Here is a 21,524-nt window from a genome sequence, read left to right on the forward strand (position 1 = left end):
TGCAGTTGTACAGGGCCTTGGTGAGGCCTCACCTGGAATATTGTTTTCAATTTTGGTCTCCTAATCTGAGGAAGGACGTTCTTGCTATTGAAGGAGTGCAGCGAAAGTTCACCAGACTGATTTCCGGGATGGCTGGACTGACATATGAGGAGAGATTGGATCAACTGGGCCTTCATACATTAGAGTTCAGAAGGATGAGAGGGGATCTCATCGAAACATATAAGATTCTGATGGGACAGGACTGGTTAGATGTGAGTAGATTGTTCCCGATGTTGGGGAAGTTGGAGCAGGCTCGAGGTGCTAGATGACCCACTCCTGATCCTAATTCATATGTTCTTATGTTCTTATAGCAATTCTAGAAGAATAATACTGAAACGAAATGTGACCTGACACCCAGAAAGAAGTGTTAAGGCAGATGGTTAAATGCTGCATACCTTTCTGCAAAAAATTCCTTTCACAAACATTTCTCTGACCGAAACAGCACAAAACAAAAATGTTCCTTTCAAAGTCATTAAACTCACGAATTTCCATGTCCCGCGAATCTCCTGAATCAGATGCCTCTAGTTTTGCCGACTCAATCCATGTCCCTTTGCAATGTTCTGCTTCCACCCACACTATGAAATGTGCCACTAACTTATCGAATGATTGGAATGGTTACAGCACGGAAGGCCATTCGGCCCGTCGAGACCGTACCGACTCTCAGCGAGTCCCACTCCCCCGCCCTTTCCCCGTAGCCCTGCAATTGTTTTTCCTTCAGACACTTATCCAACTCCCATCTGAAAGATAAGATTGAGTCCGTCTCCACCGCCCTTTCAAGCCGTGCATCCCAGATCCTAACCACTTGCTCCTGTTCCTATGTGTAAAGTCTGGGAAACACGAGACCAATTTCTGCCACACACACAGCCTCCCTAAATATATCACCGTCATTCTATTCTAGTAAAACGAGCTCCTGAAGTATCGGCCAACTGTGTAGGTTAAAGCTCTGGTTATGTTCCTAGCATTATGTCAATCGCAGTGTTTCTGTAGTGTAGTGGTTATCACGTTCGCCGAGCAAGCGAAAAGTTCCCCGGTTCAAAACCGGGTGGAAACATTTTGAACATTGTTCAATTAAATATTAGAAAAAATGGAATGACTGACATTAATGGTTCAATATTAACAAAGTTGGTGTTTGTTTCTGCTGATGTTAATAACCCTTCAACTAGGCTGGAGATTAGTATTTTGATGTTTCAAATAAAATTGTTGATATTTGATGTCTCCAAGATAAGAGAGACGAATTGATGTCCTCTTTCTGACTGCTCCATTTTTGATCGGGGTGGAGGAGCGGTGAGAGATCGGCGCCCAGGAGCGTCGTGATCGGGGCTCAGGAGAGGCGAGGGCCCAGGGACAGCATGTTCCAAATGCCAGATGGAGAGTGTCACAGTTAATTCAGAAACTAGGGTCCTGAACTTAAGGAAAGGGAACTTTGACGGTATGAGGTGTGAATTAGCTAGAATAGACTGGCCAAGGATACTTAAAGGGTTGACAGTGCAGAGGCAATGGCAAACATTTAAAGAATACATGGGTGAACTTCAGCAATTGTTCATCCCTGTCTGGAGTAAAAACAGAACGGAGAACGTTGCTCAACCGTGGCTAACAAGGGAAATTAAGGATAGTGTTAAAACCAAGGAAGAGGCATATAAATCGGCCAGAAAAAGCAGCAAACCTGAGGACTGGGAGAAATTTAGAATTCAACAGAGGAGGGCTAAGGGTTTCATTTGGAGGGGAAGCTTGCTTGGAACATAAAAGCTTCTGTAAACATGTGAAGAGAAAAAGATTATTGAAGACAAACGTCGGTCCCTTGCAGTCGGATTCAGGTGAATTTATAATGGGGAACAAAGAAATAGCAGACCAATAGAACAAATACTTCGGTTCTGTCTTCAAGAAGGAAGACACGAATAACCTTCCGAATATACGAGGGGAGCGATGGTCGAGTGAGAAGGAGGAACTGAAGGATATCCTTATTAGGCGGGAAATTGTGTTAGGGAAATTGATGGGATTGAAGGCTGATAAATCCCCGGGGGCTGATAGTCTGCATCCCAGAGTACTTAAGGACGTGGCCCTAGAAATAGTGGATGCATTGGTGGTCTTTTTCCAACATTCTTTCGACTCGGGATCAGTTCCTATGGACTGGAGGGCAGCTAATGTAACGCCACTTTTTTAAAATGGAGGGAGAGAGAAAACGAATAATTATAGACCAGTTAGCCTGACATCAGTAGTGGGGAAAATGTTGGAATCAATCATTAAGGATGAAACAGCAGGGCATTTGGAAAGCAGTGACAGGATCGGTCCAATTCAGCATGGATTTATGAAAGGGAAATCATGGTTGACGAATCTTTTGGAATGTTTGAGGATGTAACTGTAAATGTAGATTATTTTACCTCAATCTGGTTCAGCAAAATTACTGAAACGAATACCGTTTGTGCTTTAAACAAAGCAAGCTTTTATTTAAAAAGCAAATCCCGATCGGGGACCTTATCAGACAGAAGGAATGCAACTCTGATAGAACGCACCCACTTCCTGCGGCCAAAGTGATGTTCCATTGTAAAGGGACGACGGTTATACATTTTCGGCAAAAGATAACAAGATAGGGTTAGAGTGACATCCTAGTCCAGCCTATCCCTTTTGATCTCTCTTTGCCTTTGTCCACTCATAAGCCGACCTAAGTATGGTCTGATTTTAAACGAAGACCTTCTGTTAATGTTTCAGGTTAATAACATGATTTAATAAGACCTTGAGGTTTTTCTGCAAGCTGTGGGTTTAGTTTCAATATGTGTTAGTGTTGTAAAATTTCGCAGTATCGAGTCTGAGATATCATGGCTATTCTCCATGAATTCTTTGTTAGCTTATACTGTCCCTATACAATTCCTACGTTCTCAACTTCAATGTCTCTGTACATTTTTAAACATTCACATTCCCCCCTTTTATCATTCCATGATAACCCTGGTGACAATTCCAGGAGTATTGCATTCTGCCGTTCGCCCTCTCTTTCCTGATACATATAGTTGTTATTGTCGAGTAGTTCTTTACTTCGTTGGATCATAACTCGGGAGCCCTTGACCACAAGAGGGTTTGCTAACCTTGCCATCATAACTTTACAACAAAGGTTAAGGCAACCAACAATTCGATAGGATCTCCCAGATCCATCTGATAGCCAATCAAATCAGCTAGATCCTTCTGCTGGTGTGGATAACTTCTTCACCTGCCTTCTTATGTGATCAGCGAGATTTGTTATGTTTTCTGAGCTCTCAGGAATGTAAGTGCAACATTCAGATCCTATCAAGGCACACGTTCCCCTTTCTCAGCTAACAGGTAATCGAGGGCCATTCGGTTTTGTAATGCTACGGTCCTTATTGCTACCATTTCAGCTGTGATGCCCTCCAGAGCTTCAGCATTATTGTATTGGCCCCCCTCCTCTCGTGATAGTTTGGCTCTGAATCCATCTGACCGTCTCAGTTAGGGTTAGTGGAACGGGGCGCAAAGGAATTCCCCCTTTGGAATGTATAGGGAATGTGAACACACCCAGCATCTAGCAAAGTTCCCATTTTGCGCATAAACATAAGACATGTACAAAAAGGTGTTTACATGGAGCTCTATTCTCTGTTTCCCCTCCCATGTGCCGAAACTGTCATATATCAACACTATTATACAGCCTGTGGCATACAGACAGTTTCATCTTATGGCTCAGGATTCAGATGAATAGTCCAATTATTTTGCTGATTAAAAGAGTTCAGTTCTCCCGTCTCTCTTCTTCGGTCACCGTCGGTGTAGCTGGCTGTCTATCACCACGGGTAAAATTTCAAACTGGCCCACGTTCCAATTAGGATGCCAACGGCCTTGTTCAGCTATGGAGAAGAGGAGGTCTGTAACAGAAACAGGATTAGAATAACCAGTAAAATAGGTTCGGTAGAGGGTGGTGAGCTTGCAGTGGTGCAGGTGATCCCAGGCACCCCTCCCCTCAACCTTGGCTGCAGTGGCTGTAGTGAGTAACACCTGAAAAGGCCCCTCCCATTCTGGCTTTAATCCCTTCCGAATCAATACTTCCCTGGTGCCACGAGGGACAATTCGGGTAAAAGTGGGAAGTCGAGGTGAGCCTCTCGAACCTGGTTGTGAGCGAGTCGCAGAGCCTGAGTCAGAGAAAGAACATAGGTGGTCATCAGACGAGCTGAGATAACAGATCTAGGAACAATTTCCCTCATTAACACCTTAACAACAGTTTGAGCCTTATGGTCCAGGGTAGGGTAGGCTTCAATCCATCTGCTAAACACATCTGTTATTACTAACACATATTTGTAACACTTAACTTTTTGCAACTCAATGTAGTCCAACTGAAATGTCTCAAAGGGACCTACGGGTGGGGGCGCTTTACCCCAATCACAGGGGATTCCCTTCCCTGGATCATGTTGCTGGCAAACCAGGCAACGACTACTGATGTTCTGGGCGAGCGCCTGGAGTCTAGGGTGCCACCAGTAGCGAAAAGTGCATCACTCGTGGTTCTTGCTCCACAATGAGTAGCAAAATGCATACATTCAATAACCCACAGAGCCAACTCGTCAGACGTGCAAGTCTGTTCCGCGGGAGTGGTGCAGAGTTTAGAAACATTGTCATAAGTACATGCATAATATTTCCACAACAGTTTATCTTTTTCAGGAGCGTTCTCCTGTGCTTTTATAACATCTTGGATGGTTGGCATTGGTTTTTCCGAGGCTAACTTATCCTTCGCAGGATTTTTAGTCTGACTCATCATTTTGGGCACTGCTATCTGTTGGTCACGAGAGGCCTGTTTAGCCTCTTTGTCAGAACAGTGGTTCCCTATATCTACCGGGGATTTTCCGGTGGTGTGGGCGGTACATTTAACAACGGCAATGTGCTTGGGGAGCATGAGGGCTTGCAACAAATCAGATCATGGGCCACCCCAATGGCATACCGAGAGAAGGTATAGATATTGACTTTGAGGTCCTTGGCCAAGATACAGGCTCGGGTGAGGGAGAATAGTTCAGCTTGTTGGGCAGAAAAGGCGGTTTCAAAAGCGGCAGATTCCAAGACCTGATTCTCCTGGTTCACAATGGCGTTTCCGCAGATTCGTGTACCTTCTGGATTAATAGAAGAACTTCCGTCAACATACATAATACAGTCTGGATCTTCAATTGGGACATCAACAAAATCTTCCCTGACTAATGTGGCCTCTTAAATTAAAGATAAACAATCATGATTGGGTTCTTCCTCATCTTGGGGTGGCTCAGTAAGAAAACAGGCCGGATTAATTGGAGTACAGTGCCGAAAGGTCAGTTTAGGATAGCCTGTGATTTCAGTGGGTTCGGTCGGATAGAGGGCCAGTCCACATTGCCCTGCACTGGGATCTCAATCAGATCAATGGGAATATAACCCACTTGGGAGGGGTCCTCTGCCCACACATGAGGATCCACATAGTCAGGTATGTCAGAGCAAGTATGATGCTGCAGAGTCGTTAAGACCTTCTCGGGGTCCCCGTGCAATTGGACTGTTCGGCCATGTTTTACAATTTGCACATCTCGGCTGGTAGGGTCAGCCTCGTCTATAGCCTGGCGCACCATAACTTCCAAATCTTTAGCGTAGTGGGTAGGTAATATTTCACTAGTAATATGTGGTGCCACCGTTGGGGGCTGTCCATTTCCACAAAATCTGCCTTCCCTTCCGGTCCAGTCACTCTAGCCCTTAATAGAATTTCCTTCACTTCCCCTTCCTAATCCTGATAAAAGTTCTGCAGGTCCTGATTCTTTCCACTGGGATTGTCACTTGATAGGGTGCCTGCGGCAGGTCCAGAGAACACCACTGAGGTGTTCTAGTGGTATAATACTGCCGCTTAAGGGTTCCCTGTTTTACAATAATCCCTTCATCTCCACACTCTGAATGCAACTGCAATTTGCAGAGGAGGTCTCTAGCCATCAAGTTATAGTCCAGATTGGTTGTGATTACAAATCGATGTTCCACCGATTCTTCCTGTTAACCCATTTTAACTGGTTCTGACACCGGGAATGTAGAGACTTGTCCCAGGAATCCTGACAGTCCCTGTGTTTCAGTGAAGGCGGGGAGTTTAAGCTTTGATTGTACAGAAGACATGAAGGCTCCCGTATCTATCAAGAAGGTTTGCCACTCATTCCGAATTTTTAACAATATCATCGGTTCGTCATCTGGGGAGAGTCCCTGCCTAGTCAATACGAATCGGGGGATTGTTGGCCAAAGGGGTTGTTCTGGGAGAAGTTCGTGTAAGATCCCCGTCCTCTGCCCCCTTGCCACCCACCTCTTCCTTTTTCGTGCTGACGGGAGGGACAATTTCCATTCAAATGTCCTTCTTGCCCACAAATAAAGCATCCATCTCGTCTTTCCCAGCCCCGACATCTTCACATACCAGGCCGGGGACAGTAGGGCGGTCCGTAATTAGCAGGGCCCGGGCCATTTGGGTGTTTGATATAACCGTATCGCTGTTTATCCACCCAATCCTACACTCAACACTGCGGTTCCATCTGGTATCCCCTTGGGTCGGGTTTTTGTACTTCCACCCGAGGCGGCTCTTCCTTTCTAGTCAAGTATTCAGTCTTGACCCGGGTTGGGGGCGCACCTCCCCACTCTCCTTTCTTTTCCTGCCAATAATATTGAACCGCCCTTTCCATCTGGGCTTTACTATTATCTGCCCAATTATTCGTCCGGATAGCGTGAGCAACCGAATAGGGCAGGCACTGAAGTAGGATCGCGCAGAATTGAGGAGAATCCTCTCTTGCCCTGAAAGCATTATCTCCTGATTGACTTCCTTATATTTCAATAAATCTTTCCATGAATTCCTCGACAGTTTCTTCTCGTTTGGGTTTAGTTTCTAATACTGCGGCCATACTGATGGGCTTCTGAAGGGTCGTGTTGAGAGCATTAAAGATAGCGTTTAGGCGATCCTGGACATCGTTAGGGTGAGCAACCACCAATGCACCATGAGTAGCACGTCCTAGGTGAGTTAGAAATCGGGCATGCTCAGTTGGGCTCAGGGTTTGCTTTACCAGGGCCCACAGGTCCCTTGATTCTGCATTATATCCAGGCATGTCGTGGTCACTCCGTGAAATCGGAGGTCAGGGTTAAGTTGGGTTTGTGGATCCCTTTCAGCTTATTTATCTTCGCCTTTTAACTCTTCAATTTGTCTTGTTTGAGCATCTATTTCTTTATTGTATCAGGCAAGTATTATTACATAAGCTAGTTCTGTTTTTATTTTTATTCTGACTATCGCACCATTCCTCTGTTAGGTGAGTCTTTTTTCTATTAAGAAATCCAAATTGATAATGTTCAGTATGAAACGGCTTTCAATGGAACGGGTTAACTCCTTTACAGGTTTGTAAGAAGACCTGATGTCATTACGTGACTTCATGTAACCATCTGAAAAAAAAATCTTTTCATCAGGAAAGGCAGCATTTGATTAACTCCAATATTTTTAAACTTCTTATTCAAGTACTTGCCAAAGATATATTTTTTTAATTGATTTAAAACGAGACCACACATTTGTTTACTGAAATTCAATTTCGTCATCATCCTCGGTCAATGCAAAGCCAACCATTTTAACTAGTAGTCTATCGATACCTTTCTCAGAGGTCCCAGTGGAACTCTGAGTTCGTTTCTCGTGCGTGCACTCTTTCTTTAAGACGTCTACGGTTTTTAATATTTCCTCCTTCTGTCAATGAAAGCTCTAATTTAATGGAATTTTTCTGCCAACTGGACAGGAGTGATTTTTTTTTTTACACTGCAGTGGAATTTTTTTCATAATTTAAAATCTCAGAACATTTTATTTTCTTTCAGCACCTATTTAGTACGTTCCTTTTTTTTTGTCTTTTCCATAACTGGAGAGAAGTCTGGCACGTAGGCTGTGGACTGCTTTTCGTTATCTCAATTGTTCCAGCCTCAAGGTCGTGTTATTTAATATAATATTTTTTTTGCATCCTTTTGAATGCATCTCAGTTGTTTTGCTGTGCCTTCTCTGAATGTTTTCTTTCGACAAGTAAGTGAGCATGTCAAATCCTTTTTTAACCACCGGGACCATGTATTTTTTTCTTTTTTTTTTAATCAACAAACCTCTCCTTTGTACATTTCCTGGCTCCATAACTTATCATCCGAATGTACGTAATTCAATAAGGTTCACACTCTTAAACTTCCCACATACAGGACAACACTACGAAGGGTTAATAATAACTTTCATTCTGTTTGAAAAAGTAGGTGGAGTTAAAACAAACCACAACTCCCCGGCTTTTTTTTTACAGTAAAAATCACACAAGCATTTCTCATTTAAACAGACGTTATCAAGAGTCTCTTTTCTTTCCTATTAATTTTTGGATCATGATTGATCATCTATCCCTATCTAGCTTTAACTATCCCTACTTTCCGTGTCGCCGCACGGATCTACTCTTTCCAAGTCGCCGCTTGGTTTGCGTCATCACGCAAGACTTACCTATTCTAACCAATCTTTCCAAGTCGTCGCTTGGTTTGCGTCACCGCGCAATACTTACCTATTCTAACCTATCTTTCCAAGTCGCCGCTTGGTTTGCATCAACGCGCAATACTTACCTATTCTAACCTATATTTCCAAGTCGCTGCTTGGTTTGCGTCACCGCGCAATTTCCCTATCTCTATCCCTATTCAAAGTTTGAAAGGTATTCACCAGATTGTCCTGGATCTTGTTTAGACACTACCTGAGAATCAGCGAATGGCTAAACTTTCCTCAGACTTTTGAAACCGGGGGAAACTGGAGCAGTATTGAAATCATACTCACTCCAGTGGCCACTTTCCCATTGTCTCGTCCAAGGCTAGTCTGGCTCTTAATTTGCAAGTTTTCGGGAGTCGTCCGTTGAGATCCCACTTCTGACACCAAATGTAAATGTCGATTCTTTTCTCTCAATCTGGTTCAGCAAAATTACTGAAACGAATACCGTTTGTGCTTTAAACAAAGCAAGCTTTTATTTAAAAAGCAAATCCCGATCGGGGACTTTTTCAGACAGAAGGAATGCAACTCTGATAGATCGCACCCACTTCCTATGGACAAATTGACGTTACATTGTAAAGGGAAGACGGTTATACGTTTTCGGCAAAAGATAACAAGATAGGGCGAGAGTGATATCCTCGTTCAGCCTATCCTTTTTGATCCCTCTTTCCCTTTTTCCACTCCTAAGCCGACCTAAGTATGGTCTGATTTTAAACAAAGACCTTCTGTTAATGTTTCAGTTAAATAACATGATTTAATAAGACCTTGAGGTTTTTTCTGCAAGCTGTGGGTTTTGTTTCAATATGTGTTAGTGTTGTAACATTTCGCAGTCTCGAGTCTGAGATGTCATGGCTATTCCTCCATTAATTCTTTGTTAGCTTTTACTGTCCCTATACAATTCCCACGTTCTCAACTTCAATGACTCTATACATTTTTAAACATTCACATTATCAAATCAAAGACCAATACTTGTAAGGTGGCCAAGGTTAGTGGGAAACTAGAGGATTTGGAAAAATTTAAGCAACAGCAAAGAATGACTAAAAAAGCAATAAAGAAAGGGAAGATAGATTACGAAGGTAAATTTGCGCAAAACATAAAAACAGATAGTAAAAGCTTTTACAGATATATAAAACGGAAAAGAGTGACTAAAGTAAATGTTGGTCCCTTAGAAGATGAAAAGGCGGATTTAATAATGGGAAATGTGGAAATGTCTGAGACATAAAACAATTATTTTGCTTCCGTCTTCACAGTGGAAGACACAAAAACAATGCCAAAATTTGCAGGCCACAGAAATGTGGGAAGGGAGGACCTTGATACAATCACTATCACTAGGGGGGTAGTGCTGGACAGGCTAATGGGACTGAAGGTAGACAAGTCCCCTGTTCCTGATGAAATGCATCCCAGGGTATTAAAAGAGATGGCGGAAGTTATAGCAGATGCATTCGTTATAATCTACCAAAATTCTCTGGACTCTGGGGAGGTACCAGCGGATTGGAAAACAGCTAATGTAACGCCTCTGTTTAAAAAAGGGGGCAGGCAAAAGGCAGGTAACTATAGGCCGGTTAGTTTAACATCTGTAGTGGGGAAATTGCTTGAAACTATCATTAAGGAAAAAATAGCGGGACATCTAGATAGGAATAGTGCAATCAAGCAGACGCAGCATGGATTCATGAAGGCGAAATCATCTTTAACTACTTACTGGAATTCTTTGAGGATATAACGAGCATGGTGGATTGAGGTGTACCGATGGATGTGGTGTATTTAGATTTCCAAAAAGCATTCGATAAGGAGCCACAGAAAAGGTTACTGCAGAAGATAAAGGTATGCGGAGTCAGTGGAAATGTATTAGCATGGATCGAGAATTGGCTGGCTAATAGAAAGCAGAGAGTCGGGATTAATGGGTGCTTTTCCGGTTGGAAATCAGTGGTTAGTCGTGTGCCACAGGGATCAGTGCTGGGACCACAACTGTTTTCAATATACATAGATGAACGAGAAGAGGGGACAGAGTGCAATGCAACAACATTTGCAGATGACACAAAGATTAGTGGGAAAGCGGGATGTGTAGAAGACTCAGAGAGGCTACAAGGAGATTTGGATAGGTTAAGCGAATGGGCTAAGTTTTGGCAGATGGAATACAATGTCGGAAAGTGTGAGGTCATCCACCTTGGGAAAAAAAACAGTAAAAGGGAATATTATTTGAATGGGGAGAAATTACAACATGCTGTGGTGCAGAGGGACCTGGGGGACCTTGTGCATGAATCCCAAAAGGTAGGTTTGCAGGTGCAGCAGGTAATCAGGAAGGCGAATGGAATGTTGGCCTTCATTGTGAGAGGGATGGAGTGCATAAGCAGGGAGGTCTTGCTGCAACCTGGAGTACTGCGTGCAGTTTTAGTCACCTTACTTAAGGAAGGATATACTAGTTTTTGAAGGGGTACAGAGACGATTCACTAGGCTGATTCCAGAAATGAGGGGGTTACCTTATGATGATAGATTGAGAAGACTGGGTCTTTACTCGTTGGATTTCAGAAGGATGAGGGGTGATCTTATAGAAACATTTAAAATCATGAAAGGGATAGACAAGATAGAGGCAGAGAGGTTGTCCCCATTGGTAGGGGAGAAGAGAACTAGGGGGCACAGCCTCAAAATACGGGAGCCAATTTAAAACAGAGTTGAGAAGGAATTTCTTCTCCCAGAGGTTTGTGAATCTGTGGAATTATCTGCCCAGGGGAGCAGTTGAGGCTAGCTCATTGAATGTTTTCAAGGCAAAGATAGATAGATTTTTAACCAATAAGGGAATTAAGGGTTACGGGGAGAGGGCGGCTCAGTGGAGCTGAGTCCACGATCAGATCAACCATGATCTTATTGAATGGCGGAGCAGGCTCGAGGGGCTAGATGGCCTCCTCCTGTTCCTAATTCTTATATTCTTATGTTCTTATGTCTCAGTGTAGACAGGGGTCCCCAGGGGTGTTTCAGTATTTACAGGAACCCCCGCTAGTGTGTCAGTGTTTACAGGGGGTCCCTGGGAGTTGTCAGTATTTATCGAGAGTTCCCGGGAGTATGTCAGCATGTACGGGGGTTTCTGTATTTACAGGAAGCCCCCGGGATTGCGTCAGTATTTACAGGGGGTCACCGGGAGTGAGTCAGTATTTACAGGGGTCCCCGGTAGTGACTCAGTATTTACAAGGAGTCCCTGTGACTGTGTCAGTATTTACGGGGGTTTCCGGGAGTGTGGCAGTATTTATAGCGGATCCCGGGGAATATGTCAGTGTGTACAGGGGTGTCCCAAGGAGTGTGGCTGTATTTGCAGGGGATACCCAGGGAATGTGTCAGTGTCAACAGGGGTTGCCCCAGAAAATGTGTCAGTATCTACAGGGGTTGTCCCAGGGAGTATGTCTGTATTTACAGGGTGTCCCCTGGTGTGTGTCAGTATTTAGAGGGCGTCCCTGGGTGTGTGTCGATTTTTACAGCGAGTCCCCGGAGAGTGTGTCGGTATTCATTGAGGGTTCCCGTGAGTGAGTCAGTAATTAACAGGGGATATCCCGGAGTGTCTGAATGTTGACAGGGGGTCCCCAGAGGTGTGTGAGTATTTACAGGGACCCCCGCAAGTGTGTCGGTGTTTACAGCGGGTCGCTGGGTGTGTGTCAATATTTATCGGGACTCCCTGGGAATGTGTCAGTTTTTACAGGGGTCCCCGGGAGTATGTCAGCATGTACAGCGGGTGTCTCTATTTACAGGGGATCCTCGGGAGTTTGTCTGTATTTACAGGGGGTCCCCGGGAGTGTGTCGGTTTTTACTGGTAGTTCCCGGGAGCATGTCAGTGTTTACAGGGGTTCCACGGGTGTGTGTCAGTGTTTATAGGGGGTTCTCAGGAGTGTGTCAGTATTTACAAGTGGTCTCTGTGAGTGTGTCAGTATTTAACTGGGTCCCCGGAAGCGTGGCAGTATTTATGTTGGATCGCCGGGGAATATGTCAGTGTGTACAAGGGGTGTTGCAAGGAGTGTGACAGTATTTACAGGGGATCCCCAGGAGTGTGTCTATATTTACAGGGGGTCTCCAGAGGTGTGTCGGCGTTTACAGGGGGGCCCGGGAGAGTGTTGATATTCATAGAATATTGCAGTGAGTGAGTCAGTACTTAGCAGGGGGTCCCCAGGAGTTTCACAGTCCTGACAGGGAGTCACCAGGGGTGTGTCAGTATTTACCGGGAGTTTATCTGTATTTACAGGGGTTCCCGGGAGTGTCTCAGTATTCACAAGGGGTCCTGGTGACTGTATCAGCGTTTACGGGAGTCCCCGGGAGTGTGCCAGTATTTACAGATGATCCCCCGGGATTCTGTCTGTATGTACATAAGCTGCCCCCAGGAGTGTGTCTGTATTTACAGGGGATCCACAAGGAATGTGTCAGTGACTACAGGAGGTTTCCCAGGGAGTGTGTCAGTATTTACAGGGGGTCCTCGAGATTGTGTCGGTTTTTACTGGGAGTTCCTGGGAGTGTGTCAGTGTTTACAGGGGCTCCTCGGGAGTGTGTCAGTACTTACAGTGGATTCCCGGGTGTGTGTCACTGTTTACAACGGGTATCCAGGAGTGTGTCAGTAATAATAGGGTGTCGACAGGAGTGTGCCTGTATTTACAAGGTCCCCCGATAGTGTGTCAGTATTTACAAGTAGCCGCCAGATTTGTGTCAGTATTTACAGGTGATCCCCAGGAGTGTGTCTATACATATAGGGGGTCCTCGGGAGTGTGGCAGTGTTTACAGGGGGTTCCCAGGTGTGTGTCCGTATTTACAAGGACCCCCGATGGTGCGTCTGTATTTACAGGGGTCCACAGGAGTGTGTCAGTGTTTACAGGGGGTCCCTGGGTGTTTACAAGGGATCCCGGGGAGTGTGTCAGTATTTACAAGGGTCCCTGAAACAGTGTCGATATTTACATGGGGTCCCTGGGAGTGTGTCAGTTTTTACAGGGTGTTCCGGGGAGTGTGCAAGTAGCACAGGGAGTCCCCAGGAGTATGTCTGTATTTCCAGGGAATTCCCGTGGAATGTGTCAGTATTTACATGAGTCACCGAGGAGTGTGTCGGTATTTACTTACTTGGTGACTGAGGTGAACTCGCCCCAGATGTTGGGGGAACCCTCTGCTGGCTGTAAGCCCGGGCTGGGCCCAATGACACGGGAGTGACATCTAGCCTGACATCTATAAAAGATCGGACAGAGACTGGTGTCACAGAGGAGTCAGCACTAAATGTATTATTTTAACTAACCCTCGGTGTTCTCCAATAATGTCCCAAGATCTCCTCCTTTTCGAGGAAATGGCACCCACACTTTGATGTAAGATTTTGCTAACAAGCTATTCGCCTGTGAAGTGCTTCACAACCAACCCTAAACATTGCCTCTCCCATGCACAGGCTCTAGGCACACACTCCATACACGCTTACCCGCTTCACAAGGGTCACAGAATCGTGGAAATTTACAACACAGAAGGAATTCATTTCGGCCCATCGTGTCCACACCAGCAGACAAAGCGCTATCTTGCTAAATCACATTTTTCAACCCTTGGTCCGTAGTCCCGTAGGTTACAGAACTTCAGGTGCACATCCAAACACTTTTTAAATGTGGTGAGGATTTCTGCCTCTACCACCCTTTTAGTCAGTGAGTTCCAGACCCCCACAACTCTCAAATTACCCCTCATATCCCCTTACCAATTACTTTAAATCTATGCCGAATGTTGTTGACCCTCTGCTGAGGGAAATAGGTCCGTCCTTTTCACTCTATCTAGGCCCCTCTTAATATTATACATCTCAGAAAAGTCTCCCCTCAGCCTCCTCTGTTCCAATGAAAACAAACCCAGCCTATCCAGTCTATCTTCATAGCTATAATTCTGCAATCCAGGGCAACATCCTCATAAATCTCCTCTGTACCCTCTCTAGTGCAAGCACATCTTCCCTGTAATGTGGTGACCAGAACTGATCGCAGTATTCTAGCTGTGGCCTAGCAAGTGTTTTATACATTTCAGCATAACCTCCCTGCTCTTGAATTCTTGAGCCGTTGGATAGCGAGTAGGAGCAGCGTACTCGGCTGATTTGCACACCCCACCCCCGGGACTTCAAGCTCCAATCATGTCCCTATTCCTGCACACCGGCCGAGATCAGGTTAACTCAGATGGGGCCAGGGATGGAGACTGGGCCTTCCCTGCGAGCGCTGTGTGTACAGGTCCCACGTCTATCCCCTCCGCCCCATCCAGTTGTTGGGCTGGGGGCGGGGGGGTTGGGGTCAGGGTGACCCGAACGGGCAAACCGTTTGACAAGTGGTTTGGGGTGGTGACTTTCCTACCGGGCGGAGGCAGGCGTGGGACGGGACCTCGGTCACTCCTGTAGCCTACGGCCTCGATCTGTCCCACTTTTTAATGTTCTGAAATGCTAGCATAGAAAGGTCCCGCAATCAGCGCGCATACTCAGCTCCATTTACGCGCCCTCCTGTAACATTTCACAGAAACAGGCTTTTCGGCGCAACCGTTCTCTGCTAATTGCAGCCTTCTCCCCATAACCAAGCACAGCCCAGGGGTGAATCTGTGAGGCCTCCCCAGGTCGGTCAGCTCCATGCAATACTGGGCTGGAGAGGGGGGGGGAACTGCCTCTCTAACCCCTCCCACTCTATCTCCCTCCCCCTCTATATCACTCCCCCTGCAACCCCACCCCCTCTCCCTGTAACCTCGTCTCCTCTATCCTCCCCCTGTAATCGCTCCCTCTGTAACCCCTCCCCTTCTATCCCCGCCCCGTGTAACCCCGCCCCCTCTATCCCCTCCCCTGTAACCGTGGCCCTCTATCTCGCTCCCGCTGTCAGCACTTCTCCTCTATTCCTCTCCGCATAAACCCGTCCCCTCTATCACCCTCCCCTTTAACCCCTTCCCCTCTATCCCCCTCCATCCCTCTCCCCATAAACCCTTCCCCTCTAACCCAGTCCCCGTAACCTCTTCCCCTCTACCCCCTCCCCCTGTAACCCCTTCCCCTCTATCACCTCCCCTGTAACCCCTTCCTCTCTATCCCCTCCCCCCGTAAACCCTTCCCCTCTATCCCCCTCCCCCCGTAACCCCTTCCCCTCTATCCCCCTCCCCGTAAACCAGTCCCCTCTTTCCCCCTCCCCTGTAAACCCTTCCCCTCTATCCCCCTCCTCCTAACCCTTTCCCCTCTATCCCCCTTTCACTGTAACCGCTCCCCGTCTATCCCCTCCGCCTGTAAGCCCTCAACCTCTGTTACCGCTTCCGCTGTAACGCCGCTTCCGCTGTAACCCCGCCTCCTCTATCACCCTCCCACTGCAATCCCTCCCCCTGTAATTATTCCCACTCTATCCCCCTTCCCCTGTAACCCTTCCCCTTCCCCTGTAACACCTCCCCCTCTATTATCTTCCTGTATCCTCTTCCCCTCTATCCCTCCACCCAACCCTGTCAAATCTTTTAGAATTTTTTGAGGATGTAACTAGTGGAGTGGACAAGGGGGATCCAGTGGATGTGATGTATTTGGACTTTCAAAGGGTTTTTGAGAAGGTGCCACTTAAGAGATTAATGTGCAAAATTAAAGCACATGGTATTGGGGGTAATGTACTGACGTGGATAGAGAACTTGTTGGCAAACAGGAAGCAAAGAGTAGGAATAAACGGGTCATTTTCAGAATGGCAGGCAGTGACTGGTGGGGTAGCGCTGGGACCCCAGCTATTTACAATATACATTAATGATTTAAACAAAGGAATTCAATGTAATATTTCCAAGTTTGCAGATGACACTAAGCTGGGTGGCAGTTTGAGCTATGAAGGAGACGCTAAGAGGCTGCAGGGTGAGTTGGACCGGTTAGGTGAGTGGGCAAATGCCTGGCACTTGCAGTATAATGTCGATAAATGTGAGGTTATCCACTTTGGTGGTAAAAACAGGAAGGCAGATTATCTGACAGATTCGGAAAAGGGGAGGTGCAACGAGACCTGGGTGTCATGGTACATCAGTCATTGAAGTTTGGCATGCAGGTACAGCAGGCAGTGAAGAAAGCAAATGGCAAGTTGGCCTTCATAGCGAGGGGATTTGAGTATAGGAGCAGTGAGGTCTTACTGCAGTTGTACAGGACCTTGCTGAGGCCTCACCTGAAATATTGTGTTCAGTTTTGGTCTCCTAATCTGAGGAAGGACGTGCTTGCTATTGAGGGAGTGCAGCGAAGGTTCACCAGACTGATTCCCGGGATGGCAGGACTGACAAATGAGGAGAGACTGGATCGATTGGGCCTTTATACACTGGAGTTTAGAAGGATGAGGGGATCTCATAGAAACAGATAAAATTCTGACGGGATTGGACAGGTTATATGCAGGAAGTGTGTGCCCGATGTTGGGGGAAGTCCAGAACCAGGGGACACAGTCTAAGGATAAGGAGTAGGCCATTTAGGACTGAGATGAGGAGAAACTTCTTCACTCATAGTTGTTAACCTGTGGAATTCCCTGCCGCAGAGTGTTGTTGAGGCCAGTTCATTGGATATATTCAAGGGGGAGTTAGATATGGCCCTTGCGGCTAAAGGATTCAAGGGGTATGGAGGGAAAGCAGGAAAGGGATACTGAGGTGAATGATCAGCCATGATCTTATTGAATGGTGGTGCAGGCTCGAAGGGCCGAATGGTCTATTCCTGCACCTATTGTCGAGGTTACTGCTGTGAGGTGATGATCCGCCTGTTGCCCAGGTTACTGTGTCTCGCGGGCACTGGGACCCTGAAGCCCCGCCCATTCATTGTACCTGGCCAAGGCGGCCGCGCATGCGCCGTGACCACGCCCTGCAGAAGATGGCGGCCAGAGACCCCGCTGAAACGGGCCTGTCACCGCGGGACAACCACGGAGCCTGCGGACTCTTATTCTGCGCCTAAGACCTACACTGGGTGTTTATGATGCTCGCCGGCCCACCCGCGGGTCCATCTCCTCCCCCGCGGCCACCATCTCCGAGCGCCTACCCGAAGCGTTTGTTCCACCAACATCCGGCTGCTCTAGCCACGCATGCTCAGTGAGGGAGATCCGGGCTCAGCCCCGCCCACTGGGGGACCGCAAGCCTCGCCCCTCTCACACTCCGATTGATTGGAGTACCAACCGTCCACCCGGTTCTCCAGTCCCGCTCCCCAGCTCTTCCTATTGGTCCGGAGCTCCCGTCAATCTCCCCGGCATTGTGAGCTGAGCATGCGCAGAGTGAGCACTGGAGACACACGCATGCTGAGCCGAGCTCAGGCCGGAGCCGGATTCTGCACCGGGTGAGAATCAGCGGGGCACAGATAAGCCATCGATCGGTAACTGGGCGGGGAGGCTACATAAGCATCTGGTGTAGGCCGGAAGCCCCGAGTAATTACCCGAAACACCCGCGTTTGCAGAGACGGGCTTTTTCTCGCGGTAACAGGCCCAGATTAACCGCCATCTTTGTGCAGGAAGGTGGGAAGTTTCAAAGTGCGGCCTGCTAGCTTCATGACGTAACAGCGCATGCGCAGCCATCTTGTTACAGAGTGGGCGTGGCTGCAGTCTGTTCCCAACCGGGTCCCAGTGTCCGGGAGTGAAATCATCGCCTCATTTGTTTTATCCCCACTCTCCACACATCGTATTTCTCACCATCTCTCCTGAAGGTGTTGGTAAGTGCCCAGCTTACGGTTTACATCACACACAATTCTAACAGAAGAGCCAGCCGCAGAGCTGGGCCCCGTTCAACAGTCCTAGGGTTAAAATCTGCACGTATATTCCCAGGGTTCGAATCCCCATTTACAATCCCAGGGTTAGAATCCCCATGTACAGTCCCAGGGATAGAATCCCCATGTACAGTCCCAGGGATAGAATCCCCATGTACAGTCCCAGGGATAGAATCCCCATGAACAGTCCCAGGGATACAATCCCCATGTACAGTCCCAGAGTTAGAATCCCCATGTACAGTCTCGGGGATAGAATCCCCATGTACAGTCCCAAGGATAGAATCACCATGCACAGTCCCAGGGTTAGAATCCCCATGGACAGTCCCAGGGATAGAATCCCCATGTACAGTTCCAGGGTATGAATACCCATGTACAGTCCCAGGAATGGAATCCCCATGTACAGTCCCAGGGACTGAATCCCCATCTACAGTCCCAGGGATAGAATCCCCATGTACAGTCCCAGGATTAGAATCACCATGTACAGTCCCAGGTTTGGAATCCAGTGCACGTAAGTGGAATTTCGGGCTCGGTATTACAAGTTTCATCGGTTAAAGGCTGGAGAGATGAATCATTCACTGACATGCCCTTTTAAATTTATGTGGTCAAGTATTCAAATTCCCGGTAACTCTAATCCTGGATTTAAAGGAGAGGAGAGCTGTGTTTAACTCAAATAATCTCTTTGGAGATTCTCTGAGAGAAGGATCTGGTCAGCTTGAAACTGCAAGTTACAAATTTATAATTGGTAGTTTTTGACCAATATCGACTCCCACAGGGAGGAATAATTCTGTAATAAGGAAGGAACCGGGCAAGATTTGAAATGTTTTAACAAAGGATTCGAGGGACTCTTGCATTTTGGATATTTATTTTGTCCACTCGAGGAGTTAGATAACAGACTTTCTCCTTTGAATTTAGAGCTGTTACATTAGGCCATGATCTGTTTACTTGTTCATCTTCTGTTCAATACATTTGCTGAGTAAATTGAAAACCAAATTTGGAGGCGTGATGCTCTATTCGCACATTGAAGGTGAGAGAGATGCTGTGGGGCACACGTTATGTTCAGTAGCTGAAAGTAATTAACAGAGTGGGTTAAATGATCCCGGGCGTGTGAACAAACTAGAAATGTCTGTTGTGAATTTTTATCCTGTACTTACAGTGATGACTTTTGTAAACTCCTTTTGCAGGGTATTAGAAGGGGAGGATTTACAGACGGGAAACTCAAACCAAACATCACATCAAGATCTGACAGAGTCACTCGAGTCATCAGGGTCTGAACATCATCGGATCTGGAAAGTGGAATGAGAAATGTTTGTTTGTTCTGTCTGTGGGAAACGATTTCAAACATCAGTGTGACTGGAAAAGCACCGAGACACACACACCCGAGTGAGAGTGTTCCAGTGCACTGACTGTGGAAAGAGCTTTAACCAGTTACACAGCCTGAAAAAACATTGCACAGCGGAGAGATACCATACATGTGTTCTGTGTGTGGATGAGGCTTCAACTGATCATCCAACCTGGACAAACACATGGACACCCACACCATGGAGAAACCGTGGAAATGTGAGGACTGTGGTAAGCGATTCAATTACCCGTCCCAGATGGAAACTCTTCGACGATTTCACATTGTGGAGAGTGGCCATTCAGCTGCTCTGTGTGTGCGAAGGGATTTGCTCTGTTATCCAACCTGCTGACACAAAAACTAGTTCACACTGGGGTGAGGCCGTTCACCTGCTCCGTTTGTGGGAAGGGATTCACTCAGGCAGCTTCCCTGCTGAATTACCAGCGAGTTCACACTGGGGAGAGGCCATTCACCTACTCCATATGTGGGAAGCGATCCGCTCAGTCAGCTTCCCTGCTGAATCACCAGCGAGTTCATACTGGGGAGAGGCCGTTCACCTGCTCTGTCTCTGGGAAGGGATTCACTCAGTCATCTGGCATGTTGGCACACAACAAGCGAGATCACATTGAGGAGACGCCGTTCAGTTGCTCTGTGTGTGAGAAGGGATTCACTCGGTTATCCAACCTGCTGACACACAAATGAGTTCACACTGAGGAGAGGTCGTTCCCTTGCTCTGAATGAGGGAAGGGATTCGCTTTGTCATCCACCCTTCTGAAACACCAGCGAGTTCACACTAAAGAGAGGCCGTTCAGCTGCTCTGTCTGTGGGAAGAGATTCACTCAGTTATCCAACCTCCAGACACACCAGCGAGTTCACACTTGGGAGAGGCCGTTCACTTGCACAAAATGTGGGAAGAGATTCACTCAGTCATCCCACCTGCTGGTACACAACAAACGAGTTCATATGAAGGAGAGACCGTTCCCTTGCTCCGTGTGTGGATAGGGATTCACTGTTTCATCCGACCTCCTGATACACCAACAAGTTCACAACTGACTGCAGGGGTTGGATTCTGCTGTTAATTACACCCAAGGCAGAACTATGTTAATTCTGGAAGTTGGGATTTGTTTCTGCCTATAACTGGGCTATAGTTTGATACTCTGTACAAATGTGAAATAAATCAATCAGCTTTCTTTTAAACACCGTGTGCCTCGTCCTTGATATCTCAATGACAAGCCAAGCTGATTGAGGACTTGTTACGAACTAGAACATAGAACATAGAACATAGAACTGGGTGGAATCCATTTAGTACAGAGTTACCACAGATTTTTAAAAGCTGAATCTACAAAATGTCCAAATCTGACATTCGATTTCAAATTTTGGGAAATATTCTGATAATCTGTTATTGTCACGGGGCAAAGCAGCATTGTTACTTTAACATCAGTCCAACTCAATGGGCAATACGATCTCTAAAGGGAAAGGCCTCCTTAAGCTGACGGTGTCGGCAGTTCTGCAGCTCCTTTCTCACTGTGAGATAATTCTTTACTTCTTCATTCATTCTCGGAATGTGGGCGAGCCAGCTCGGCATTTATTGCCAACATTAATTGCCCCTTTAGAAGGTGGTGGTGAGCCGCTGCCTTCTTGAACCATGCTGAAGTCTATGTGCTGAGGTCAGGATGGTCTGAGACTTGGAGAGGAACTTGGATGTGCTGGTCTTTCCATGGACCTGCTCTCCTTATCCTTCTACACGGTGGAGATTGTGGGTTTAGAAGGTGCAGTCGCAGAAGCATTGTTGACTTGCTGCTGCAGATGGTGACATAGTGGTCCTCATTTGTTTAATCAAAGACAGGCCTCAGCCCAGTCATTTGTTCCCAATCTTGATGCAGTGGTTCAAGAGATGACAGGTATCTGGAGCAGTATCGAGAGGTGCTGGGTATCGGGAGCAGTATCGGGGATGGGTGGGACAGTAAGCTGTGAGGAGAACACAAAGC

At 46.7% G+C, this 21,524-nt stretch overlaps 1 protein-coding gene and 1 non-coding gene across 2 annotated transcripts; both read left to right on the top strand.

Annotated features, from left to right (window-relative positions):
- The first annotated feature begins 1,016 nt into the window (after positions 1-1,016).
- On the top strand, positions 1,017-1,090 carry trnaa-agc (transfer RNA alanine (anticodon AGC)). Its single transcript has one exon. It is a non-coding gene; the product is annotated as a tRNA-Ala (tRNA).
- Positions 1,091-19,723: 18,633 nt separating this feature from the next.
- LOC139254520 (gastrula zinc finger protein XlCGF17.1-like) lies at positions 19,724-20,238 on the top strand. Its single transcript, XM_070873740.1, has 2 exons — positions 19,724-19,769; positions 19,901-20,238. Exons 1-2 carry the CDS (start codon positions 19,724-19,726, stop codon positions 20,236-20,238), a joined length of 384 nt encoding a protein of 127 aa, XP_070729841.1.
- Positions 20,239-21,524: the final 1,286 nt, after the last annotated feature.

This window comes from Pristiophorus japonicus, unplaced genomic scaffold (genome assembly GCF_044704955.1).
Source record: "Pristiophorus japonicus isolate sPriJap1 unplaced genomic scaffold, sPriJap1.hap1 HAP1_SCAFFOLD_56, whole genome shotgun sequence".
NCBI lineage: Eukaryota > Metazoa > Chordata > Chondrichthyes > Pristiophoridae > Pristiophorus > Pristiophorus japonicus.